The sequence below is a fragment of the Pieris rapae genome, chromosome W (genome assembly GCF_905147795.1).
Source record: "Pieris rapae chromosome W, ilPieRapa1.1, whole genome shotgun sequence".
NCBI lineage: Eukaryota > Metazoa > Arthropoda > Insecta > Lepidoptera > Pieridae > Pieris > Pieris rapae.
The window spans coordinates 1,997,261-2,020,159 of record NC_059533.1 but is presented as its reverse complement, the minus strand read 5'-3'; the positions used below and the strand labels follow the sequence as shown (position 1 = coordinate 2,020,159).

The window sequence follows — 22,899 nt, the reverse complement described above, 5'->3', positions numbered from 1 at the left end:
TCCCCACGTCTTGTCTTCATTTCACTTTGGAGATTTCTCTTAGGGCATGAAAACCTCATATGCCCTACTTCTCCACAGAGGTAACAAGTGGGTCCACGTTGGGAAGTACGTTTTTCCGTGACAACCCTAATACGGTTAGGTCGAGAATCCTTGCAAAATGTTTCCACTTCCAACGCATGGGCAAGAGCATTCTTGAGGTCCTTATGATGTCCTAGGTTCACAGCCATTCGAATTTCACGGTCACGAATACCGTCGACGAAAGCTTGAACCAGCATCTTGTCTGCAACGTCTGGTGAGGATGCGTAGGCTTTCCTAACCAGCGTCTCTATTTCTACTCCCCATTTTTGCAAGCTTTCATTTGATTGCTGTATCCTATCCTTTAATTGAGCCCTATAGACGTGCTCTAAGTGTGCATCTCCGTACCGTGATTCCAGGGCATCCAGCAGTTGCTTCAACGTCACTTTACCTGTCTTGGTATCTAGTATGTTGAGGGCTTCATCTCGCAGTCCCATAATAAGGGCGGTGACAGCTTGATCGTCATTCCACCCGTTTGACTCTACTACAGTCTCAAACTGTACCTTGTACGCGCCCCAAGAAGATTTACCATCAAAGGGAGGCACTTTTAGATTTCCAGATGGTGCTACAGACGTTACGACACCCGTGGTCTTCAAGCACTGCATTTCATGTTCCAATCCGAGAATCCGTTTGTCCTGTTTCGCTAGCTTGCTATCCACGTCAGATTCCAAATTTTCAATTTTTTTATCAACTTCTTGTTTAAGATCTCCTAATTTTTCTCCTATATGACGAGCCTGTTCCTCCATCATACGACGTGTCTGAGCCTGTTCTTCCACCATTTGGCGTGTCTGTTCCTCTTGACGTCGTGCCTGCTCTTCCATCATTTGTCGAACTTGTTCCTCCTGATGCCGGGCCTGTTCCTCCTGACGGCGTGCCTGCTCCTCCTGACGGCGTGCCTGCTCCTCCTGACGGCGTGCCTGCTCCTCCTGACGGCGTGCCTGTTCTTCCATCATTTGGCGCAGAGCAAGGAGGATGTTGGCGTCGCTGCTTTCGCCCATTCCGCGGTTCGCATCAAAACTCTGTCTCCGGGCGGCGTCACGTGCTGCTTGTGCCCTTGTCTGCACTCCCTCCGCAGCTGGAGACTCTGCTACAAACTCCTCTGGATTCTCCCTTGGAGTAATTGGCATTTTTCTATCCCCAATTCTGACACCAAAATGTTACGAGCTAGGGGATCGGATAGAAAACGCCGTCGAATTATTCAAGGGTTTATTTCAATAAAATCTATGAGGAATTCGTTAACACTAATATCTTGAAATTACGCACAAAAAAAAGCACTAATAACACACACAATGAAACACTGTCACTAATCACTTAAATCACTCAGTATTTTATCACTGGTTCGCACTTATTCGCACTTTTTCTCTTCGCTGTTTATCGCTTGGAATCGCATTCAAAACTGAACTGAGTGATCGCGTTTTGGCTCGCTTATATATCCCTGGGAAGAATCTCGAACGATGTTTCCGATGTTTACGAGAACTTTCTAGGCGGGAGCGCTACTGAGTAGCGATCGCCTAATTCTAGAACGCGCGTACTTGCTATCTCTTTCGCACATTGCTACGTGCTTGTCGTACGACGTTCTAGAGTTCTCGGTCTAGCTTCGAGAAGGTTCTTGTCTTTTCTCTCTTTCGCGTATCAAACAGTGCTTGTCCCACACCTAGAAAATTCGTTCTAGAATATTCCTTCATCAAAGGGTTATAACCAGGCCTGAAAACGCCTGAAAACGGGTCTGCGGAAAAGTGTACCATTCATCTATACGTGTTCTGAAACCGACTGAAAAAATGTTTCAGCCTCCTGAAAACTACGGCAACATTATGTAAATTTTGATTTTCTAATATGTGATTGACCCTCTCCTGAAACGGTCATAAATCATATTTCAGCCTGCTGAAAAGTTCTCTAAGTAGTGGAAAAATCTAAAAACATTGCAGTTGACCCGTCTTCGTAACAATATTTTGCAATTCATTTTGATTTACATAGATATTTAAAATAAATATTCTTACAATTTTAATTTAATAATGTTCATTTATTATTTATTATGTTTTTATGATGCTGTACTTGTATTATAAGTAAGTATAAATCAGGAAAACAGTTGTTTCATCTGACTGATAAAGAGAAAATATTTTTTTTATTTTATTTCAGTAGCCGAGTAAAATGTTTCGAGCAGTGTATCTGAAGATGAGAAATCAGTAGAGAAAAGAGACAATCGGCGCAACTGTCTACAAGTCTATATGTCATCACCTATAAAAACTAGCAAGAAAGACCAGCAAGGTAAACTAATTTAGAATAAATTCTTCCAATTTGATAAGGTATTACAAACTTAAAACAAATATATGAAAATTTATTTATTTAATCCACTACATTATTCTACCTTAACAGTTACCACTAATACGTTAGAACTCCAAAACAATACCCACACCAATTATCCTACATAAAAAAACATTATAAAATTAAACTTATATGCCTAAATCTTATAACTAACAATATAGCAAGCAACTCTTGTGAGCTCAGCCAGTGTTAAAACAAATAGGTGTACCTCAACAGAAATTTTGTTAATAATTTGTATTTCTCCCGTGAGTGGCGCTTTGCTAACCAAATTAGAATGTGCGAGCGGTTGAATGTAAAATGTATAAAACACCACGATTGGTTCAAAGATACTTCATTTCTCAAAGAATTATTTCATTAGTGAGATATTTTTGAGTAGGTTAGGAATGTTCATCGTAATAAAATCATTTAAAAGTAAGCTATATAAAATAAAAAATATTAGTATTACAAAAGTGCAAGTTACATTAAATGTTTTAAAAATCATACTTCATATATTTTAACATAATGTGTAGTTTGTAACGTAATCAAATAATTGAAATATCAATGTCCTTTCGACCTTTACATAAACTATGTTATATGTATAGTACTCATGCATGCAATTTTATTTCAGAAATGTATGAAATAAGTCCATATGCAACATTTAGCATGTCAAGCGGCGCCGTTTGCAGTGAAAGTGTAGATACAGCAGGCTCAGTGAAGTCAGTGGGTCCTGTTGGAACTGTGGGGTCAGTGGGGACGGGTGCTAGTGGGACACTTAGAACGTTCGGTCGTGCTGAACCCGCGCCCTTAAGTGCAGTACCTCCTCATCGCTCGCATATGCACCGAGATCCTGTTGATTCGGGTAAGTTAAAAAAAGTAGGTAATAAAAATTTAAGTTTAATAATATAATAATAATAATAGGTATAAAGCCCGTTTAATTTCTGATCGTGACAAAAAAGATAATACACTGTTAAATCACTATCACTACATATTATAAAACAAAGTCGCTTTCTCTGTCCCTATGTCCTTTTGTATGCTTAAATCTTTGCTACTACGCAACGGATTTTGATGCGGTTTTTTTAATAGATAGAGTGATTCAAGAGGAAGGTTTATATGTATAATAACATCCATTAAATAGTAGAGAAGTACTGTTATTTTTCAGGTTTCTAATGTGTTGTCGTAAATAATTACATTTTTTCCGCTTACATTGCAAACGCAGGCATCAAAATAATGCACTAAGTATTGTACACATTCAATCAATCAATCAATCAAAATTTATTTATTCAGTTTAGATGCGACTTAAGGCATGCTTATGAATGTCAAAAACGTTTACAAAATTCGCGAAAGAGCAAAACTACGCCATCCGTTCGCAAGACTACCAGGAGGTCTTGTTCTGAGAAGAACGGGCAAGAAACTCAGCAAGTTTTATCCTCCTTTTACATACAATAATTCAAAAGAAAATGTCATAAACAAAAATGCCATGAAAAAGTCTACAGAAAAGTCCGTGATGGTATATTATGTCTATCTCTTATGGATAACCCACATTTTTATATACAACGTTCACAGATTTTCTGTAGTGTATTTAGTATCAGCATTGCACCCGTGCGAAGCCGGGGTGGTCGCTAGTATCCTATATGTTAGTACCGTCCATCGGAACCTATTCGTGGGTAAAGGCCTCCTCTAGCTTTTTTCAACTGACTCTGTCCGAGGCTTTCTTTCTCTATTACCTGTTACCACTTCTATTTTCTTATCCACCTTTTCTTGGGGCGCCCTCTTCTTCTTCCCCCTCGGCGCTTTATTCATCATTATATAGCTTGAAACCAGCAACATTATATGATCCCCTGATGAAAGATATTATGGGAAATTGAAAGGGTGCAAAAGAAGGTTATGTTTCTGGCAGAAACGGCTTGAACTGTCCAGAGTCAAAAACCTCCCATTACCCGGTTACTCTCGCTGCTAAATGGGTTTCTCGTCGTTTCTTTAGCTTTTTGTGAAGCGTGAGTGGGCGTAATATACTGTGATTTATAAATATACTTCAAAAATACTAGTGGTTAGCAGGATTTTGTGAAATAACTGAATTGTTTAGTTTTATATTATTTTTAGTTAAAACTTGGCCATGTATGGGCCATGTATAACAAATAAATAATAGACTTTCACTTTCTTATAAAAAATATTATGACATTAAATTAAACGTATCTGCAGACGAGTATACGCTATCCCGAGCGATGACGCTGATGGTGCGTCGAGGTGAATCTGACTCGGATTCATCCGGGTCACCCGAACCATGCGCCGAGTGTACGTCTAGCGCTGCCTACCGGATACATTGCGCCGTGCCTAACAAAGGTATGCTTGTTAGTAAGTATAATTGAATGCCTAACTAAAATAAATTTAATTATTATTATTATTATCAGTGGTGTTAGAACCTTTTTAGGTGTGGTCCTCAGATTTATGTTTCATGATCATTTGAAAATCTAAAAGGCAAGTAGGTGATCAGTCTCCTGTGCCAGACTCACGCCGTCGACTTTTTGGGTTTAGGATACTAACAATAGAAAAAAGGTATTTAATACATTGAAAGTTGTATAATCACAAAATTGACTGCCTATCTAACTTCAGGGTTAAAATTTAAAAAAAAACTAGTAAAAATTTACTCTCATCGTTTTACCCTAACGCACCAAAAGAATTATAACTTCAAAAATGTGTTACAGAGGAAGTATTTCGTGGTGTGACGGATTCCAGCGCTGAATCCTGCACTTCAGGCTCAAGGGACAAGGCTCGCAGGAGACCACGCCGACACACACCTACTTCTGCCAGGTAGTATTTAGTACCAGCAGTAACTTTTGTTCAAATATTGTCTATAGCGCAAACGCAGTCTTATATTGGTTTGCAGGCTTACTTGTAAATATTTTATTTTTAATCAGAAAGATTCCTGCATTTCAAAAGTTGAGTTCGAGTTGATTTTACGCACTAAGTAAATATTATACATACAAAAATATTAATTGATTAATGGAACAATTTCAGAAAAAAAGTATTATTAGTTTTTTTTAATGATAATCAAGCGAAATCTGTATCTATCTGAAAATAGTTCCGTACTCTTTTATCTTCACCTATTGTCAGTAAAACACAATAGATGGCGCTAATTTTGGACTTTATTAATCTAGGGTTACGGTAGATGTGATTTTCCTGCTATGCTATTATATTTATGAAAATTGCAATAGATGTCGCTATCAATTCCTTTGGATAATTATTATTTCTTTTAAACTTATTGTTGCGCTATCTATTGTATCTATTCAAAACTAGCATAAACTTGAGTGAATTGTACTCTTAAATAATTTTCCATGGGCGTATGTCACTTAGTTAATAAATTATTTTACACTAGGAACCTAATTCGACTGTTTGACTATTATTTTAATTACAGATACCCTCAGCGACAAGAGCAAGAAAGAAGGGATTTTACAATACACGTTTAATTAAGACAATAAAGACTGCTACAAGCAATTAGAGATAAATTATAACTGTTAGTAGATATATGGACAATTTAATCTTAATTTTTAAAGATATTTAATATAATTTTTATAATTGACTCGAATTATTCGCGGCCTATTTGGATATTATGAAGATGAATGTGTCATCGATAAAATAAATCAAAATTGTAAATTTTCTAAATATTTTTTTCATACATATGTTGGTTGCGCCAAATTCGCATTTTTTTTATCTTAATGGTTGCTCAATATATCCTTAATGTCCTTCCCTATGACGGCACTAGTACCGGAACGGGCTGTAGGTGACGCACAATAATGCGTCGACATTTAAGAAAAAGGGAAATTGAGCAGCGGGTAGTTTTAATTTGGTCGCCTCGCATTGTGTTGATTTTTGTTTCGGACTCCGCACGCTCGTATCGTTTCGTTTAACCTTATTAATTATTTACTGTTTATTGTAATAATTGTTTGTGATATATATATCTTTACATACTTTTTTGGTGTCTGTGATAAAATTAGTGGAAGAAGCCAAATCCAGCAGCAAGAAGCCACATCCAGCCATAAGAAAGGAAGCCAAGAAGGTTGAAGGTACTGTGCCGTGTCCTTTCTTTCTTTCTCCAATATAAGACCCAAATATTGAGCAACCATACTTAGAAAATTACAGTCCACTTAAAATTTCATTAGATATAAACAATATAATTAGCAACCAGCGCCGCCATTAAGTTGGTCCTTCGAGCCGGATATGTATCATATCTCTTAGTTAGGCATATTTATTTTCGTATATTTTCTTTCAATTTTGTTCGTTAGGTGAAATTGCCGGTGGGCATTTTTTATTACCTGTATAACGACAATTTTAATATAGATTTTAAATATTACATGTATTTATAAATCTATTATCCGTATTTCATATCCCGTATTACGTATTTACGTATTTAATAATATATTGTGCCTGATTTGGTGAGAATGATCATGCGTAACATTAGTACCTACATCACTTGTTTCTAAAAATTGTTTCATAGTTAACAATCGAAATAAATCTGTTTATAGTTTAATTTAATCGTATTGTTCATATTTAATTTTTTTATTTTTTATTTTATAAAGTTAATTTTGAAACGATTAATAATTATTTGTAGATAATATGGACAAAAGAACAAGAACAAAGGCCGGTGAATGTTCACCAATCGAGTTAGAACATGTTCAAAGTTCCATATTATTATTACAAGCCCGACAAAATTCGTATTTTTCTAAGATGCAATCATTATACGATTTGTCGTTAAATATTAATAGTAAGGAAGACGAAAAAAATTTCCAAATTAAAACGTTTAATATACAAGTACTTCGTAGTGAATTTAATGAGTTAGTAACTCAACCAAATATTGAGCAACCATACTTAGAAAATTACAGTCCACTTAAAATTTCATTAGATATAAACAATATAATTAGCAATCAGCGCCGCCATAGGTGTTTGTAATTTAGGAAATCTATGAGATAGCTGTATTATGTGTTCCGTTTGACGTCCGAGGTCCATTATGAGAGTACATCGCTTCCGTTTCCGCCCAAATCGCTAGTTACCGACCTTTTCCCACCACGTGACACCGCCGCCAGCGCCCAGCGTTTGAAACTGGAACTAACTTTTTATCGCGCTAAAGCAAGCCGCCAGAATTCTTGTTCATTGTTGCGTCGTTTTTCGTCTAGCACAGTCGCTAGTGCAAACTTAAAAACGAATCAGTATATTTAAAGTTATATCGACCTAAAATTTATTTTCAAAGTGAAAATACGTAAATCGGTGAACTCGGTTTTCACGTTATAATTACAAAATCGTTAAGAAAAGTGCTAAAATCGGTGAAAATTGGTTAAGTAAAGTGCTAAAATAGGTGAAAAATGGTTAATAAAAGTGCTAAAATCGGCGGTGTTGGCCACGCGGTCGAACGTGCCTAGCCCGCACTTTACAAAGCCTTCTCATAATGTCACGGAAGATTTTGTCTCTGCAAGTTCTAACAAGCCGGGTTCTTCGCAAAGTTCGCAAAAGCACGAGTGAAGAGGATGAAGAACCGCCGCCAAAACAAAGACGAAATAACCACGTGCGCAGTAATTCACGTGATTCTTCTCCAGATTTGTTTTAAAGGTTTGAGTAATTGTCGCAGAAATTGGTGAGTTATCTTAATAATACTTTCTCCAATTATGCTGCGTTATCTGGCATGTTTAAAAAGTGCCTCAATCTATATATAATAATAATGCAAACCTAAACGACCCGTTTTTAAACCATGCGGCTTAACGCTTCTGATCTGAACTGTGTACGTTATATGATATACAAAAGAAATACGTTGCTTTTTCTGCTTTTACCGATTTCAAAATTAATAAAGACGTTTCCTAGAGGATTCTTTATAATTGTATATCATGGACCGGTTTATGGTTTACGGTTATTATAGAAAGTTTTGCGGTCTTATCGAACACGTTTGTAGCTCAAAATGAGTTAGTAAATAAGGCGTTACGTAGCGTTTTAGAGTGGTATTCTCACTTGAACGTGACGCTTAATTCAATTCTATACATGATCAATTGTACGAATGTTTTGGTCAAAGTATAAAGTGTATAAAGTGAGTAACGGGCTCACGAGGTTTTACAAATTATTTGCGGCAAACGGGCCAAAGTCTTAGAATCTCGCTGTAAAACATTGCTAAAAACCTAAAAAGAATTTCCTCTCTTCGGTATACATGTTCAATCCGGAACTATTATCTACATATTTACATAAAGTTGGTGGTATTGACAAATTTGGCAGAATTTGCGGGTACCAACCTAAAACAATACGCGTTAAATCACCCGTACGTTCTGAATAGCCTGTAGCTTCAACTTCTCAGGTCAGTCAAAAGCCCTTTCTTTGTAACCGATACAACTCAAAACAAGGACAAAAGAGTCACAACTTCGATGATCACGAAAGGAAGAAAAAAGGGGGGTGCAAAAATAACAGATTAAATAAATACAAGTATAAGTGACTCGATAGGCTTTTCGGGTGGTTGTTTAAGGTACTATCACAAAAATTGGGCGAAATTAAAACCCTCTTCCAACCGCCATTAATACTGCCAACGCGGGAAATCCTAAAAAAGTTGCAAACACCTGTTTCAACTTCGATGTCGTTGGAAATCCATTTCATGATTCTAAACCATAATAAATACTGGAGCCAGCCCTACTGACCCCGTTGTTCATATCTCCTCTTTTATAATAACGAAAAATTAAATAAATAAATAAATGCGATTTATTTTCAACCCAAAATCCTTATTTTCATGAAACCAGAACCTTTTCATCTGTTTCATCACCACCAAATGCCAAATTTTCCTATAATAAAGCAATGGTGAAGGATCTCGGCCAAACCCAGTACCATGTACCGATTTTCCACGAACATCGTTTCTTTCTGTGTACCAGTTATGAGGGAAGGCTCCGTCAAATGACATGTCTACCTCTTGGGTTGGCCATAGCTCCGAAAATGTTTTGCGTCGGCGACAACTTGGACAGCCGAGCTATTACGCCGTCAAGGCTTACGAGTAATCGTTTTCTTGGACGATTACTTACTGGTCCACCAGGACAGAACAAGTCTGAACTCCCAGGTTCTCGCAGCCATGCCCTTTATCTTTAAGAACCTGGACTGGACCATAAATCTAGAGAAGTCGATATGCACTCCAATGAGGTCGATCGATTTTCCGGGTATCACGTGGGACACAATATCAAATGCAAAGTCCTCACCTGCAGAGAAAGTAATCAAAATTCGTCAGTGCCAGTTAACACGCCTGTCAGCCGGCAAATTGGACCCTCAAGCAGGCCCAACGCCTCTTAGGGTATGCCAATTTTGCGACCTCCATCACCCACCGGGGGAGGTTGCATTGCCGAACGCTACAGCGATACAGGAATGATTTAAGGAGATCTCCTCTTTGCCCGAGTCCTTTTGCAGAGGAGGTGAATCAAGACATGGTATGGTGGTTGCACAACCTCGGTCACAAGACCCCGAATCACTTAAAAACAAGGCATATGCATTACATTGTCACCGATGCCTCGGATCTACAAAAGGGAGTGCAGGTCAACAACAAACCCCTGAAAGGTTCTTGGACACAGTCGGATGGAGTGGCATTGTAATCTGAGGGAGATGCACGCTCTGGTAGCAGCAATCTGTTTGACACACTCCGGGGTCCTAAAAAACTCGACGTTAATCCTGCAAAGCGACAGCAAAACTGTTTAGTACATAAAAAAACGAAGAAGGAACAAGGTCCCCAAATGCTGTTAAAATTGACAAAAGATCTTCTGGCACTGACGTACAGTTTGAATATTGTACTTATCCCTCACGACACTTGCCGGGAATGTACAACGTGGAAGCCAATTACCTCTCGCGCAATCGCAGGGGCGCCAAAGGGCATCTCTTAAAAAGGCAACCACGGACATATTCGAACCATATAGATCTTTTCGCTTCTGGAGAGGTTCATGTCGTAGCAAGTTATGTGTCGCTAAACTATTAGACTCGAACGCTTGCGACTCCTTCATTAAGCAAATACTGGAGATACGATCTAGTGTTGATATTTCCACCGCCAGCGATTCTACCTCGAGTGCTGCACCATTTCATCTTTCCTCTAAGGGAAATAATAGCATAATAATAGCACCCAGGTGGAGGAAGCATTTTTTGGCGCCCGGATTTGATAGCCCGAACACTTGCACCCTCCCTATCAGTACGGAATCTAAGCCAAACCTTGATATATACCGTAACTAGTTAACCTCATCCTTAAGTGCAGAAATTACAATTGGAAACGTTTTTGGCTAGGAATCTTTAACAGACAACTGGCTTGAGACAAAAAACTTCTTTCGTCGTGTTGAAGAACTTCAACAAGGAAAACATAAGCCCCTTTTTGGTATAAATGGGTAAATTAAATTATAACTATATATATAATTATATATAATTAAATATGAACTGAATATGTCGATTCCCGGCTCCTCCTGATGTAGTTAGATACTTAGCAAAACTATTTACCAAATAATCATCTGGCATATGGTTCAATTTGTGAGACTCTAAGCGATGTTAAGATTCCATCTAATAATAATTTATTAAAAACGTACATAGTAAAGCATTTCCTTTCCTCATATCGCTTATAGCTAAACCAATCACGCAGGAATTGCCAGTATGGGATGCACATCCATTATAATTTTATTGGCGTCTCGGCGCAGAGTTCATGATTTGACTCTTGCGTGGCGACCGTCATCATTTTATTATTAGCCGTAATTCCATCACTTTGCATCTGGTTTTCGGTTATAAAACAGATACAGAAACGTATAGACAATCAAGTGGGACGTTTTTATCTTGCCCGAATAAGCATCTGAATCCGTCATTTGTCTTAGGACACTCATAACCGTCTCTAATAATAGGCGTGGCTCCTTGACAAATTTATTTATTACAACCAGAGATCCTGTAAGACTAGCTACCCCCGCAATTATTGGGAGCTAGGTTAAGAAAACCCTTTAGAATCGGGTATCAAATCATCGCCGCGTAGTTGATTAGATGTAGCTTCGCTAAAGTTTTTAGAAAGATTTCCCATAAATTAAATCATTGCTAAGGCAAAGTGGCGTCATGAAAGTTCATAAGAAATATTATTGTCAAAATCTAGAAAATAATAGTCGGAATGTTGAGACTCGATCGGAAAAGTATCTTTCGCAGTAGGATTTTCGGCCGCTTAATGAATTAGCCAGGTTTTCTACTTCTATATAAACAATGAAAATTTATTTACCATATTTATTAAATGGTACTAAAGCTTAGGCTTTAATTGGATTGTATTGTTTATTTCATCATGATTCTTTCTGGTATCGAAAATAAATAATTCAAATCACATTGTTGCGTTTTTTAGTTATATTATATTATAACCTTACAAGCCACCAGGAGATAACAAACACGTCTCTCATAATGGACCTCGGACGTCAAACGGAACACATAATATATAAATTTTACCTAAAAATAAAATTTGTATTATGTTTCCTAAGACGTCCGAGGTCCAAACGAGCTCTTCCTGGTTCTCTAATTATGAGACAAACAATGAACAAGAATTCTGGCGGCTTGCTTTAGCGCGATAAAAAGTTAGTTCCAGTTTCAAACGCTGGGCGCTGGCGGCGGTGTCACGTGGTGGGAAAAGGTCGGTAACTAGCGATTTGGGCGGAAACGGAAGCGATGTACTCTCATAATGGACCTCGGACGTCTTAGGAAACATAATACAAATTTTATTTTTAGGTAAAATTTATATATTATAAATCAAATTTAAAACTGCACAAATGTTTTTTGTAATAACCCAGAGATGGCGTTGGTAATAAATTTTGTAAGAAAATGAAAGCAGACTCAAAGATACAATTTTGTGTATATATGAATAATATCTGGTGGTTAATATAGTGTATATAATATATGTATACTGGTAATTTCACTACCAGCATTCCCTTACCACAGGGCTAGAGAATCTCGTTCCTATTGCTGAAATGCTTCATGTATTAAATCAAAACTTATAATCGTGTCTGAATCATTTTCCTATTGTTAATAATTTTATATTTCTAAGGTCGGTCTGAGCTACAAAAGTGCTTTATTTTGATGTTAAATTATGTCTGTAAGATGTAATGTACTCAGAATTCAAGCTGCGTACATAAAAACATCTATGTACATATTATATATCTAGTGTTCACACAGTATTCGTCAGGGCACAGTTTTCCGATACTTTATACCATGTCCAGCTTTAACTTGAAGTTGCGTAAATATATTTTTCAAATAAAACGAATTTTCTGTTAAATATAGAAAACAAAGAGTCGGCAAAGCATTGTTAAAAATATATTTAGGAAGCTCCCAAATATCTTATAAGATTCGTAATGAGCTACTGAAGTGTTTATAACAGAGTCATATGTCATAAAATAATTGAAAAAAAAGCAATGTTTATTGTTGAAGCGTCTTCGGTTGCTCATATAAGATAAATATATCATATAAACCGTGCAACATTATATGTTTCATTTGTAATTAGATAAAAAAATTCTTTTAGAAAATTTTCTTGATAATAAAAGAATGCCAACTTTCATCTCTGGGTGCAATTGTAATACCAATATTTTGCTCTTTTCATTAGTTTGAATTTTTTCAATTTCAAAGATGTGTAGAGAGGTAAGAGAATATGGAAGGTATAATCTGAAATGCCAGATCGTGGAATTGATTTCACCAAGACATTAAGCAGAAGAAAAGGCTTAGGGAACTAAAGGTTCATGTATTTTTAATACAAAAGAATCGTTTATGAAGTAGCTCTTATGATCACGTTGTATATTTTCTTTTCACCAGTTGCTATTTTCTTAACTGCCAAAATAATGGTATTTATAGGACCTATGTTTATGTATTGCAATGCTGTATATATTTAGTGGTTGGTACGAATGTTTGCTATTGTTTTGTGACAAACTATAGTCACGTATTCTTGCTCAATATTCAGTATGTTTAAGATTTTATTTAATTCTGCTAAAAGTCACTGCCGTACTCTGTAAATATTTCAATATTAAAACAATGAATAAAAATAAATTTATTCGAGGTTTGAGTTTTTTTTATAGAACAGGGGCAAACGGGCTGGAGGCTCACCCGATATTAAGTGATACCGCCGCCCATGAACACTCTCAATGCCCGAGGCTCCCGAGTGCGTTGCCGTCCTTTTAAGAATTGGTACGCCCTTTTCTTGAAGGACCCTGAATCGAATTGGTTCGGAAATACTTCAGTGGGCAGCTGGTTCCTCAAAGTGGTGGTGCGCGGCAAAAACTGTCTCGAAAAACGCGCAGTTGTGGAACGGCGGACGTCGAGGTGACACGGGTGGAATTTCGTATTCTGCCTCGACGCCCGATGATGAAACTCAATTTAATTTAATGAGTTAATATTGTTTATCCATCTATCATATTTCCTCTGTGACTTACAGGTTGTAAGTCTCGCTCTTCTATTCTTAATTTACAAACTTGCTTCACGTAGTAAGCAAATCAGATTTACCACCTCTAAAATTTTATTGTTAAAATGATATTACCAAAAAGGACAGAATTTTCTACTTTCCATTAAGGTTCATATTTATTACGTACACCACCACATGCCTGCTTATTTCATCATTCAAAGCATTAAAAACTTACTTTCTTCAAATTAAACTATAAGAACTAGCAACAGAACATCGTAACGAACCCGGCAAGATCCAACAAAGTTTGTCTTTATGACGCGCAAAAAAGGTGACATCGATAAATGATTAAATCCTTCAAAATTAATGTCAATATATTAAATGAAATTACAATCAAATAATAATTATAATAATAATTCGTTAGTAAATTATTGTTTGTAGTAGAGGTCAAATCCTCAAAGTCATCGGCGTATGTTAGAGTCAGGCTTGAACAGTGTTCAAATCGGTCAACTAGCCCTAGTTTAAATTAAATTGTTGGAAGAACTGTCGCTCATATGCATTTGAAAAAAATATATATTGTGGGTTGAAGCCTACTATATCGATTGATAAAACCAAAAAAGATAAAAGCTATACCAATTTCCCAAAAAAAATTTTACCATCGAACTGTAAATTAGACATAAATTACAAATTCGCTCCAAAACGGTCATTGCGATTTATTTTAATATTACACGTATTATTAGATATAGCATATATTATTATTTTGATAAAAAAAATTGTATTAATTCGTTTCCTGGGCATGGAAAGTAATAAAAGGTAAGTAAACTCAAGCGCAATGGGCTTCCCCGCGCAATTTCACATCCGCGAGACCTGCATGCGGCCTGTCTTCAGTCCACCTCAACGCTTTGCGACGGGAGGACTACGCTTGTGTTTCGGAGCCAATTATAATTAAATATTTGCGTATTTTAGTTTTTCCCGCGGATTTTTTTAGAAATGCCAAAATATAAAAAGAAATATCAAGCGAGGCGAGGACATGAACTTCGGAAATTATTGTATGTTATAAGTATATGTATATAAGTACCTACCCAAACAAAACTCAAATTTAGAGTTGTCAAGTTTCAAGTGCAACTTGTACAACAAAGTAAAATAAGTTGCTGAACCTGATACCTGATGGAATCTGAAAGTGGGTACTGGATCTCGAGGATGATAAGCAGTAGACATACCGTCATTGAGCTCGTTGTAATCAGCTCAGCGAGACGATACTAGAAATGTGACTATATGAAGCTGATGATGGACTCCGAAGGTGGATACTGAGTCTCGAGGATGGTAAGCAGTAGACATACCGTCATTGAGCTCGTTGTAATCAGCTCAGCGAGACGATACTAGAAATGTGTTATATGAATCTGATGATGGACTCCGAAAGTGGGTACTGGGTCTGATTGACTCTGATTTCATTTTCGGGCTTAGATATAACATGCTGCACACGTAGGTTTCAGAACCAAGAAAAATATTTAAAATTTCAACTGGAAGACGAATCGTTGAAATTGATTATTTTTTCAATAAACTCAAAGAAATATAGTGGTATTATAGTAAATATGACCTAATATTTATTTAATATTAAATATTAATAAGTTCATATAGTCACATTTCTAGTATCGTCTCGCTGAGCTGATTACAACGAGTTCAATGATGGTATGTCTACTGCTAACCATCCTCGAGATCCAGTACCCACCTTCGGAGTCCATTATCAGGTTCATATAGTTACATTTCTAGTATCGTCTCGCTGAGCTGATTACAACGAGCTAAATGACGGTATGTCTACTGCTTACCATCCTCGAGATCCAGTACCAACCATCAGAGTCAATCGTCAGCTGATGATGATGACTCGGTTTCGGTATTTTAGCAATACTGACATTAAAAAGTTTTAACCTCAGAACGAATTAAACATGTAAAAAAAATCATGTATGTACTAGTTAAATAATTGGCAGCCACCATTTTTTCTAGACCAATATTTATTTATAAATTTTTATATTTAGCTAATAATTGGTTTCGTATTCACGTAGTTTTGTTAGACTATTCACTATTTTGTTAGACTAGATTGCGTTAGTAAATTATTGTTTGTAGTAGAGGTCAAATCCTCAAAGTCATCGGCATATGTTAGAGTCTTAATAGAGAATCGGTGATCGGTGCCATTATTTTTATTTTGAGATCTATCATATTATAATATAATCGCACAAAGCATAAAAAGTTGCTTCCAATTAATTATTCATTCGTGTCATTAGATTTTAATTAGTGATAATTACATGACAAAGATAATCTAGCAAATGTAGAAATGCCAAAGTTTATATTAAATTAAGTTTTATAAGATTTAAAGGGGATGTCAAAAGGCTAAGTCGTCCAAAGGAAGAGATAGTCAAGTATTTACTGTGTATTATTTATTATGTTAGTGTTTATGTGTGCATTGTGTAATTGAGTTCTTGAAATATTGAGTGTTTGGGACCAAGCGACGTTTGATTTACCAAGTTTTATAAACCATGAACATAAGAATGGATACCAATATATCTCATCTCCCAAACAATATATAGTTATGACATTAACGAAAGACTTACTAATGTTTATTCACTAAATGTATAAAAAAATAGTCATTTATATTTTTTTTATCATTTACTTATTTTAAAATCTGCAATTCCATTTTACCAAATAAAATGATCTCGTATCTGTAAATATTATTGGGATCTGATATACGTAATGTGTAGTCAATGTTTTATAGATTTTTGTATTGATGTTAGATTTTAATAATAAAATTATGAAACCAAATATTTAATTAATTATTGTCAGAAATTAATCCACCTAAAAGAGAAATATACTTTTGAAACTGTTTACTTTGTTTTATTCAGCCAGGACCTGGATGATCGAGCTTTGCTCGGTATTTTTTTATTTTCATAAATCGTGTTTTTTGTAAATTTTATTTAAGTACGAATTACATACTAATAAAATGATGAAATATGAATAATATTTTTCGATCTTACCGACAGAATAATTAAAAAAATTGAACTGGTTTTTTTAAAGTTATAAATTTAAAGAAAAAAATAATGAGTTTGATAGAACACGAATAAAATGAAATTTTCTAGAAATGATTCCTAGCTAGATCGATATATCGCCCCCGAAACCCCTGCTGCCTTTTTGTTTTCACTCGCCTGCTCGCCCCCCAGTAACTCGCACATGACAGCAGCTCGGCCGTTGTTCGCATCGTGTAGACGCTTGGCAGTACCTCGCCAGTGCGAGCAGAACAGTCGTGAGCGGAACCCGTGTTGTTTTGTTAAGTTTTTTGCAGACATTTTCTAATTCTTCACATAATATTCTTGTCATAGAGCGTATCACAGTTTGTTTTATCAAAGCACGTTCACTCGACATCGCGGCGACTCGCAAGACTGGGCTGCAGCTACTAGGTGTTGTGTAGACAGCAAAGGCGAGCCGAGCTACTGGCGTACGAGTAGACAAGCCGAGTACCTGTCTACTCGCTAGGCAGCAGCTCGCACTGTGTAAACTAGCCATTAGCAGTATGACATGTTAATATATCGAGCAAAAATAACAGTAATAACAAATCAGTGATAAACTTAACACTAGGGTATAATGGTGTTTGGTAAGTAAAACAAATGCATTTCAATAATTGTAAAATTTATTGCTTTCATCTATAACTATACAAATCTATTAGAGATGTATATTAAATACAACCATAAATAAATTAATGTCTTAAAGTTTGGACATTTCTTCATCTTCGTCTCACTTAAATTATAATAAATTTAAGTATACTTAACTTTCAAATGGACTGTAATTGTAAAAAATAACATTTGATTTCAAAATCTTAACCGCAAATTAATCTGATATTTACGTCCCTAGATAGGACATTTTCATATTTGGACTTTTTATTTTAATACTTTTAGTAAGATGTCAATAAATAAAACGGATTGTAAGCAGCTGACGGGTTCTCCGCAGACCCATAAACGAAGATCAGCTCTAGATCTAGTTCAAAACGTTCATTCACAATCTAAAACTTTTTAACTTCTTGACTTTAGAAATACACAAATTAATATTTCTGCCTTGATAAGCGTTTTATTGAGAAAGAACGACCTATAAGCTTCAAATAATGTTAAACATAAGTTATATATATATAGAGAAAACCGGCCTTAGATATAGATTTCTTGAACTATGACTCCTATATGTCAAAATATTGACATACGGACACACACATTTAGCGTTAAGTTTCTAAATATTACCCTGGTTAGTATGGTATATCTATACTAATATTATAAAGAGGAAAGGTTTGATTTTTTGTTTGTTTGTATGAATTGAATAGGCTCCGAAACTACTTGGCAGATTTGAAAAATTCTTTCACTGTTGGAAAGCTACATCATTCCTGAGTGACATAGGCTATATTTCATTTTCAAAAAAATAGGCATCCTTACTAAAATTACGATAACATTAACATTTGTTTATTATTTGATACAATTCTAACAGATGGCGCTGAGTTAAAGGTAGTAGTTTGGCAAGACGACGTTTGCCAGGTCAGCTAGTATAGTATACATATAGTAACATGGTAAGCGCCTATAAAATTATTATTGAACATATATTAAATTATTATCTGTAACGTCAGTCATATTGGTCAAATATCAGCGAAACCATATTTGTGAAATCCTGTCATTTAAATATATATGCCAGCCCGTTTCGAGCTATTTTTGATTTTAAATTTGTTTTTTTTAAATATACGATATATGGCACTATTTTCTATGAGACAGGTCCTAAGACAAGAAGTTCCCATATAATTTAATGTTTGGTTTCTAGAATTTGTTTAAATTTAACAATTGTGACGAGATTGCATCATCGGAGTTTGCAGCACTTCCGTCCACCTGGAAATAATAAGAATAACGTTTGTAAGTGAATACACAAAAAAGGCCGGCAACGCACTCGCGAGCACTGAGAGTGTCCATGGGCGGCGGTATCACTCAACATCAGGTAAGCCGCCTACTGCAACACAACCATATTTGTGCATCTACTTATTACTAAGATTCCCTTGAAAATACTCACCTATTGTAGGTGAAATTACTATCCGCTCTGAAGAAGTACACGTGACTCTTGTACTGCAGCTTGAACACAAAGTCCTTTTCAATTCCGTCGGTAGGCGAAGGGGCGCTTACACTGTATCTAACATAAGAATAACTAAATAAGTAATATATTTGATTATACCACAGATAAATAAAATTCAACAGATGGTTATATATTGCAGCAGTATTATAGCAGATCAGTGTAACACATTTTTAAGTCTCTGAAGGTCTTTAAACTATCTATTTATTTCAAATCAAATCAAAATTCGCGATAGCCGTATATGCAATACACTAAAAAGTAAAAGTAACCAAAGACATACGAATTAAAATTAATTATAAGAAATGAAATTAAAAGTATTTTGTTTAGCACTAATATTCACTTAGCATCGATTTCAATGTGTTGGAAGAAGTAATATTTTTTTATATTTGTGGGTAGTTTATTATATTATTCATTTAACTTATATTACAACAAAGGGTGTATACATACCCTAAAAGCGGCAGCGACGCGAGAGGTGTCTCGTCCTGCCAGCTCTTGTAGAAGAAGAGCGAATAGAGCGCGAACACAACCCATAGCTTCTGCCAGCCGTGCGAGTTTTTGAACTTACGAAGTAAGTAACCGGATAGCTGACTCTGAAGAAATAAAAATATGTAACATACAATCCAAATAATCTTGTAAATATGGACCTACTATATGGTATTGAAGAATAAAGTATTATGTAAATGATATTAAAATGTTTCAATTAAGCTATATAGAAATAACGCATATACATTTCTTCAAGTCGCTTCAGAGTACGACTCTTATCTTCGAGGTTCGTACCCCGGATGATTACCAACTATTTTTATGTGCGGATAAAAGACTCGCTCGTACGATGAAGGAAAACATTTTGAAAAGACTGGCATGTTTACACCCAAAAATTCTGACAATTTTCGTCTGCATCTGGCACAGAAGCCTGATCTCCCGAAACAGATACAGAGATCTGAGGCCCAGAATTAAAAGTTTGAAGCACCACTGATTGGTGTTTTTAAGTCTTCGCGTATTAACCTTTTACGATTCCAGGACTTAGAAATAGGGAAAAAGCATTTGACACTGACTTACAAAATAATAGTAATAAATTGCCTTCAACTTACTCTAAGTGCGAGGTGTAGATGATCGCTAGTAACCGAAGTAGCTCGATGCCAGCATACGTAACTGAGCGCGTTCGACGTTGACACGTTCGTATTTACGTCCGTGTTCTCTGTGTGCGTATACGTAATAGTTAATAGTAATTTATATATATGTGACGTTTTTGATTTATTATGTGTATTACATTTGACAAATTTATAACTATAAAATATATCTTATATATATATTCAAGCTCAAAAAGTACCTGTGTCATTATCAATATGTGTGAGTTGCGTATCGACGAGCGTGCGTAAATCTTGTGCAGCCTCAATACTATCGGAAAGCGATTCCCACCAACCCGAGTATTCCACGTCATTGCTCATACTAATCAAAACTGTGGACTCTTCATCTGAAATATTTTAATTAATGATAGATAAATTAAATTTATATGGTAAAGTCGCATATAATTATCAGTTACGTGTGCCAAATTGCAAAAAATATTTTGTACTCGCGCTGTACCCACACGCCTACTTAACCCACTAATGTCGATGTCCAAGAGTGACGATATTTCTTCAACAACAGATAAAAATATATATATATATAACTAATGTCATTGAAATCAAGTCAATTGTTGAAATCCTTATTGAAGTTGCGTTAGCTTGCAGTCATAGTCATAGTCATAATATCTTTATTCATTTAGGTAAACATGTACGTCAAGAAAAACAAATTAAATTAATCGTAAATTTACATTTACCACCAGTTCGCAAGTCAAGGGCGTAGAGCGGGTAAGAAACTTTCCGCCACTCTTTTTAATCGCCAAGTTTTTAATACAAATTGTTTGAACTGGAGCAAATCAATCCCCAGGATTAGGATCATTTAGGTATTCGTCACATTTATAAAAGGCTTTATTAATTAATTTACTTTTAACAAGGGCTTTGAATTTATTTAGTGGCAGGTCTCTAATTTCGCTTGGGAGTTTGTTGTAAAAACGAATACAATTTCCATATAAGGAGTGGTTTATCTTCTGGAGCCTAATCAGACTTACCGACTACGTTGATGGAGTGCGGTAGATCGCTAGGTTCTAGTCTCAGCCGGTGCAGAGGAAGAACACTATGCGCACGGAAGTGTCCGCTTGAAGACTTTGATGCTATCAGTAGTAAGTCGCTGAACTGTAAATTAGTAGATACATTTTTAAATTCACTGCACTGTTATATAGCATTAAATAATAGACTTTCAGATTTATGTTACGTTTCGGGATAATCTTGATGGCAAGAAAAACGTAGAAGGTATCTTTAAAAATATATATTTTTCTTTGTAATAGGAGGCAAACGAGCACAGGCTCACCCGATGTTAAGTGATACCGGCCCGCCCATAGGCACTCACATTGCCAGAAGGCTTGCAAGTGTGTTGCCGTCCTTTCAAGTATTTTTCTCAAAATTTTGAGTAGTTTTTGGGCGATATTGACAAGTATAATTTTAGAAAAAAGGCGCAGTCGTTTTTTAAAAGAATACTTAAACATTTATATCCATAACTGTACTCACCAAAAACACGGATGCTGTTTGTTGAAGACCTTTGGACGAATGCTTGTAGACGCATCCGAGTCTTATGAACTCGCGTTCCGCCACAAGTAACTTGTCATATCCTGTAAAAAAAAAATATGTCGAAATGTTATTGTAATTTGTACCTTGAATTGGTATTGCCTTGAACTATAATTAAAAATAACTTCAGTACCCAAGCCACAATTTAAAAAAAAATCATAATAACAGAAAACCTTACCGAATACAGATTATGAGTTAGTAAATAATTAAAAACTTGTCAATTTTTGTAAATCTGTTTGTGTGTGTATAAATTTACTGTTATTTTAAGAACCGTTTATAGAACGTCACTCAGACTTAAATCTAGTTTAAAGAGCGGTTAAACCATTTGACGAGACTAGATTGTGGAATCTGTGAAATTAATTTTTTATGCAAATTGCGCCATCTATACGTATCATCTATCGTATTAGGTGACTATCCGCATATCAGCGACATCTGCTGTCAGCCATTATAAACAATACTGTACAGTAGTCTTACCAATAATATCCCTTTGCAGCTGACAAAGCGTGGCATGGTTCTCGACGTGTCTCAGCTGTGTGAGTGCAAGACTTGCAGCTTTGCTTGCCAACTCATGCGCAGACATGGCTTGCTGCCCGCATGTTGCTGACCATAGTTCTGTCAAATCAGAACAAATCAAAATATTATAGAACAGATTTGTATAACACGTTTTACCGAAAGGAATGATGTTTAAGTACTTTACATATTTCTATTATATAACATATTTTGTTATGTTGTATGTATGTTACAAATTTTTATTGAAATCTAACTCATTGAGTCCAATCATTAAATCTAATATTGAAACAAATAGTAGCTTAAAATATTTGCATGAATCATAAAAACTTCTGTGATTTTTTTTAGTAAAAACTTCATGGTTAGTTTTTTCTTTTTAATATTTTTTTTATTGATATGAAATAAAATAAACCTAACCTATACTACGGTCGCGGAGCACGAAGAATTTCGTACAATGACCTTTGGGCCTACTGCCAGTGGTTAAAAACATTTTTTTTAAAAGTACGAATATTAAAAACGGTAGTTTAGAATTTGAGTTAGCTTTGTAAATAAGATCATCGACTTAATATAGGTAAGTACCCAAGGATAGCTTTTTACCCGACTGCGCCAGAAGGAGGGTTATGTTTTTCGAGTGTATGTATGTATAATTCTTTGACAAGCTCTACTAAGAATTAAAATTAATAGGAATTTTTAATCGCTTTCCGTTTACTGGCCATGTTAACAGTTTCAAAGTAGGTTTACGACTGATAATACGATAGGTACCCAGTATGCTTGGTCGAAGACCATCACTTCCGAGAAAACAATGCGTCATACTGCACGTGTACAAGGCAATTAAGGATA

The 22,899-nt window shown here is 35.7% G+C and overlaps 2 protein-coding genes across 2 annotated transcripts; one reads left to right on the top strand and one right to left on the bottom strand.

The window, feature by feature from the left end:
- The first annotated feature begins 2,235 nt into the window (after window positions 1-2,235).
- Window positions 2,236-5,915, top strand: LOC110993674. Its single transcript, XM_045633906.1, has 5 exons — window positions 2,236-2,340; window positions 3,005-3,235; window positions 4,576-4,716; window positions 5,079-5,184; window positions 5,789-5,915. The coding sequence occupies exons 1-5, from the start codon at window positions 2,301-2,303 to the stop codon at window positions 5,838-5,840; spliced, it is 570 nt and encodes a 189-aa protein (XP_045489862.1). The 5' UTR covers window positions 2,236-2,300; the 3' UTR covers window positions 5,841-5,915.
- A 12,435-nt stretch (window positions 5,916-18,350) lies between these two features.
- LOC123690441 (FERM, ARHGEF and pleckstrin domain-containing protein 2-like) lies at window positions 18,351-22,845 on the bottom strand. The gene is made up of 9 exons (XM_045633870.1): window positions 22,822-22,845; window positions 22,027-22,243; window positions 21,496-21,596; window positions 21,000-21,123; window positions 20,220-20,363; window positions 19,981-20,087; window positions 19,340-19,482; window positions 18,836-18,952; window positions 18,351-18,657 (listed from the first exon to the last, which is right to left on the bottom strand). The coding sequence occupies exons 1-9, from the start codon at window positions 22,843-22,845 to the stop codon at window positions 18,606-18,608; spliced, it is 1,029 nt and encodes a 342-aa protein (XP_045489826.1). The 3' UTR covers window positions 18,351-18,605.
- Window positions 22,846-22,899: the final 54 nt, after the last annotated feature.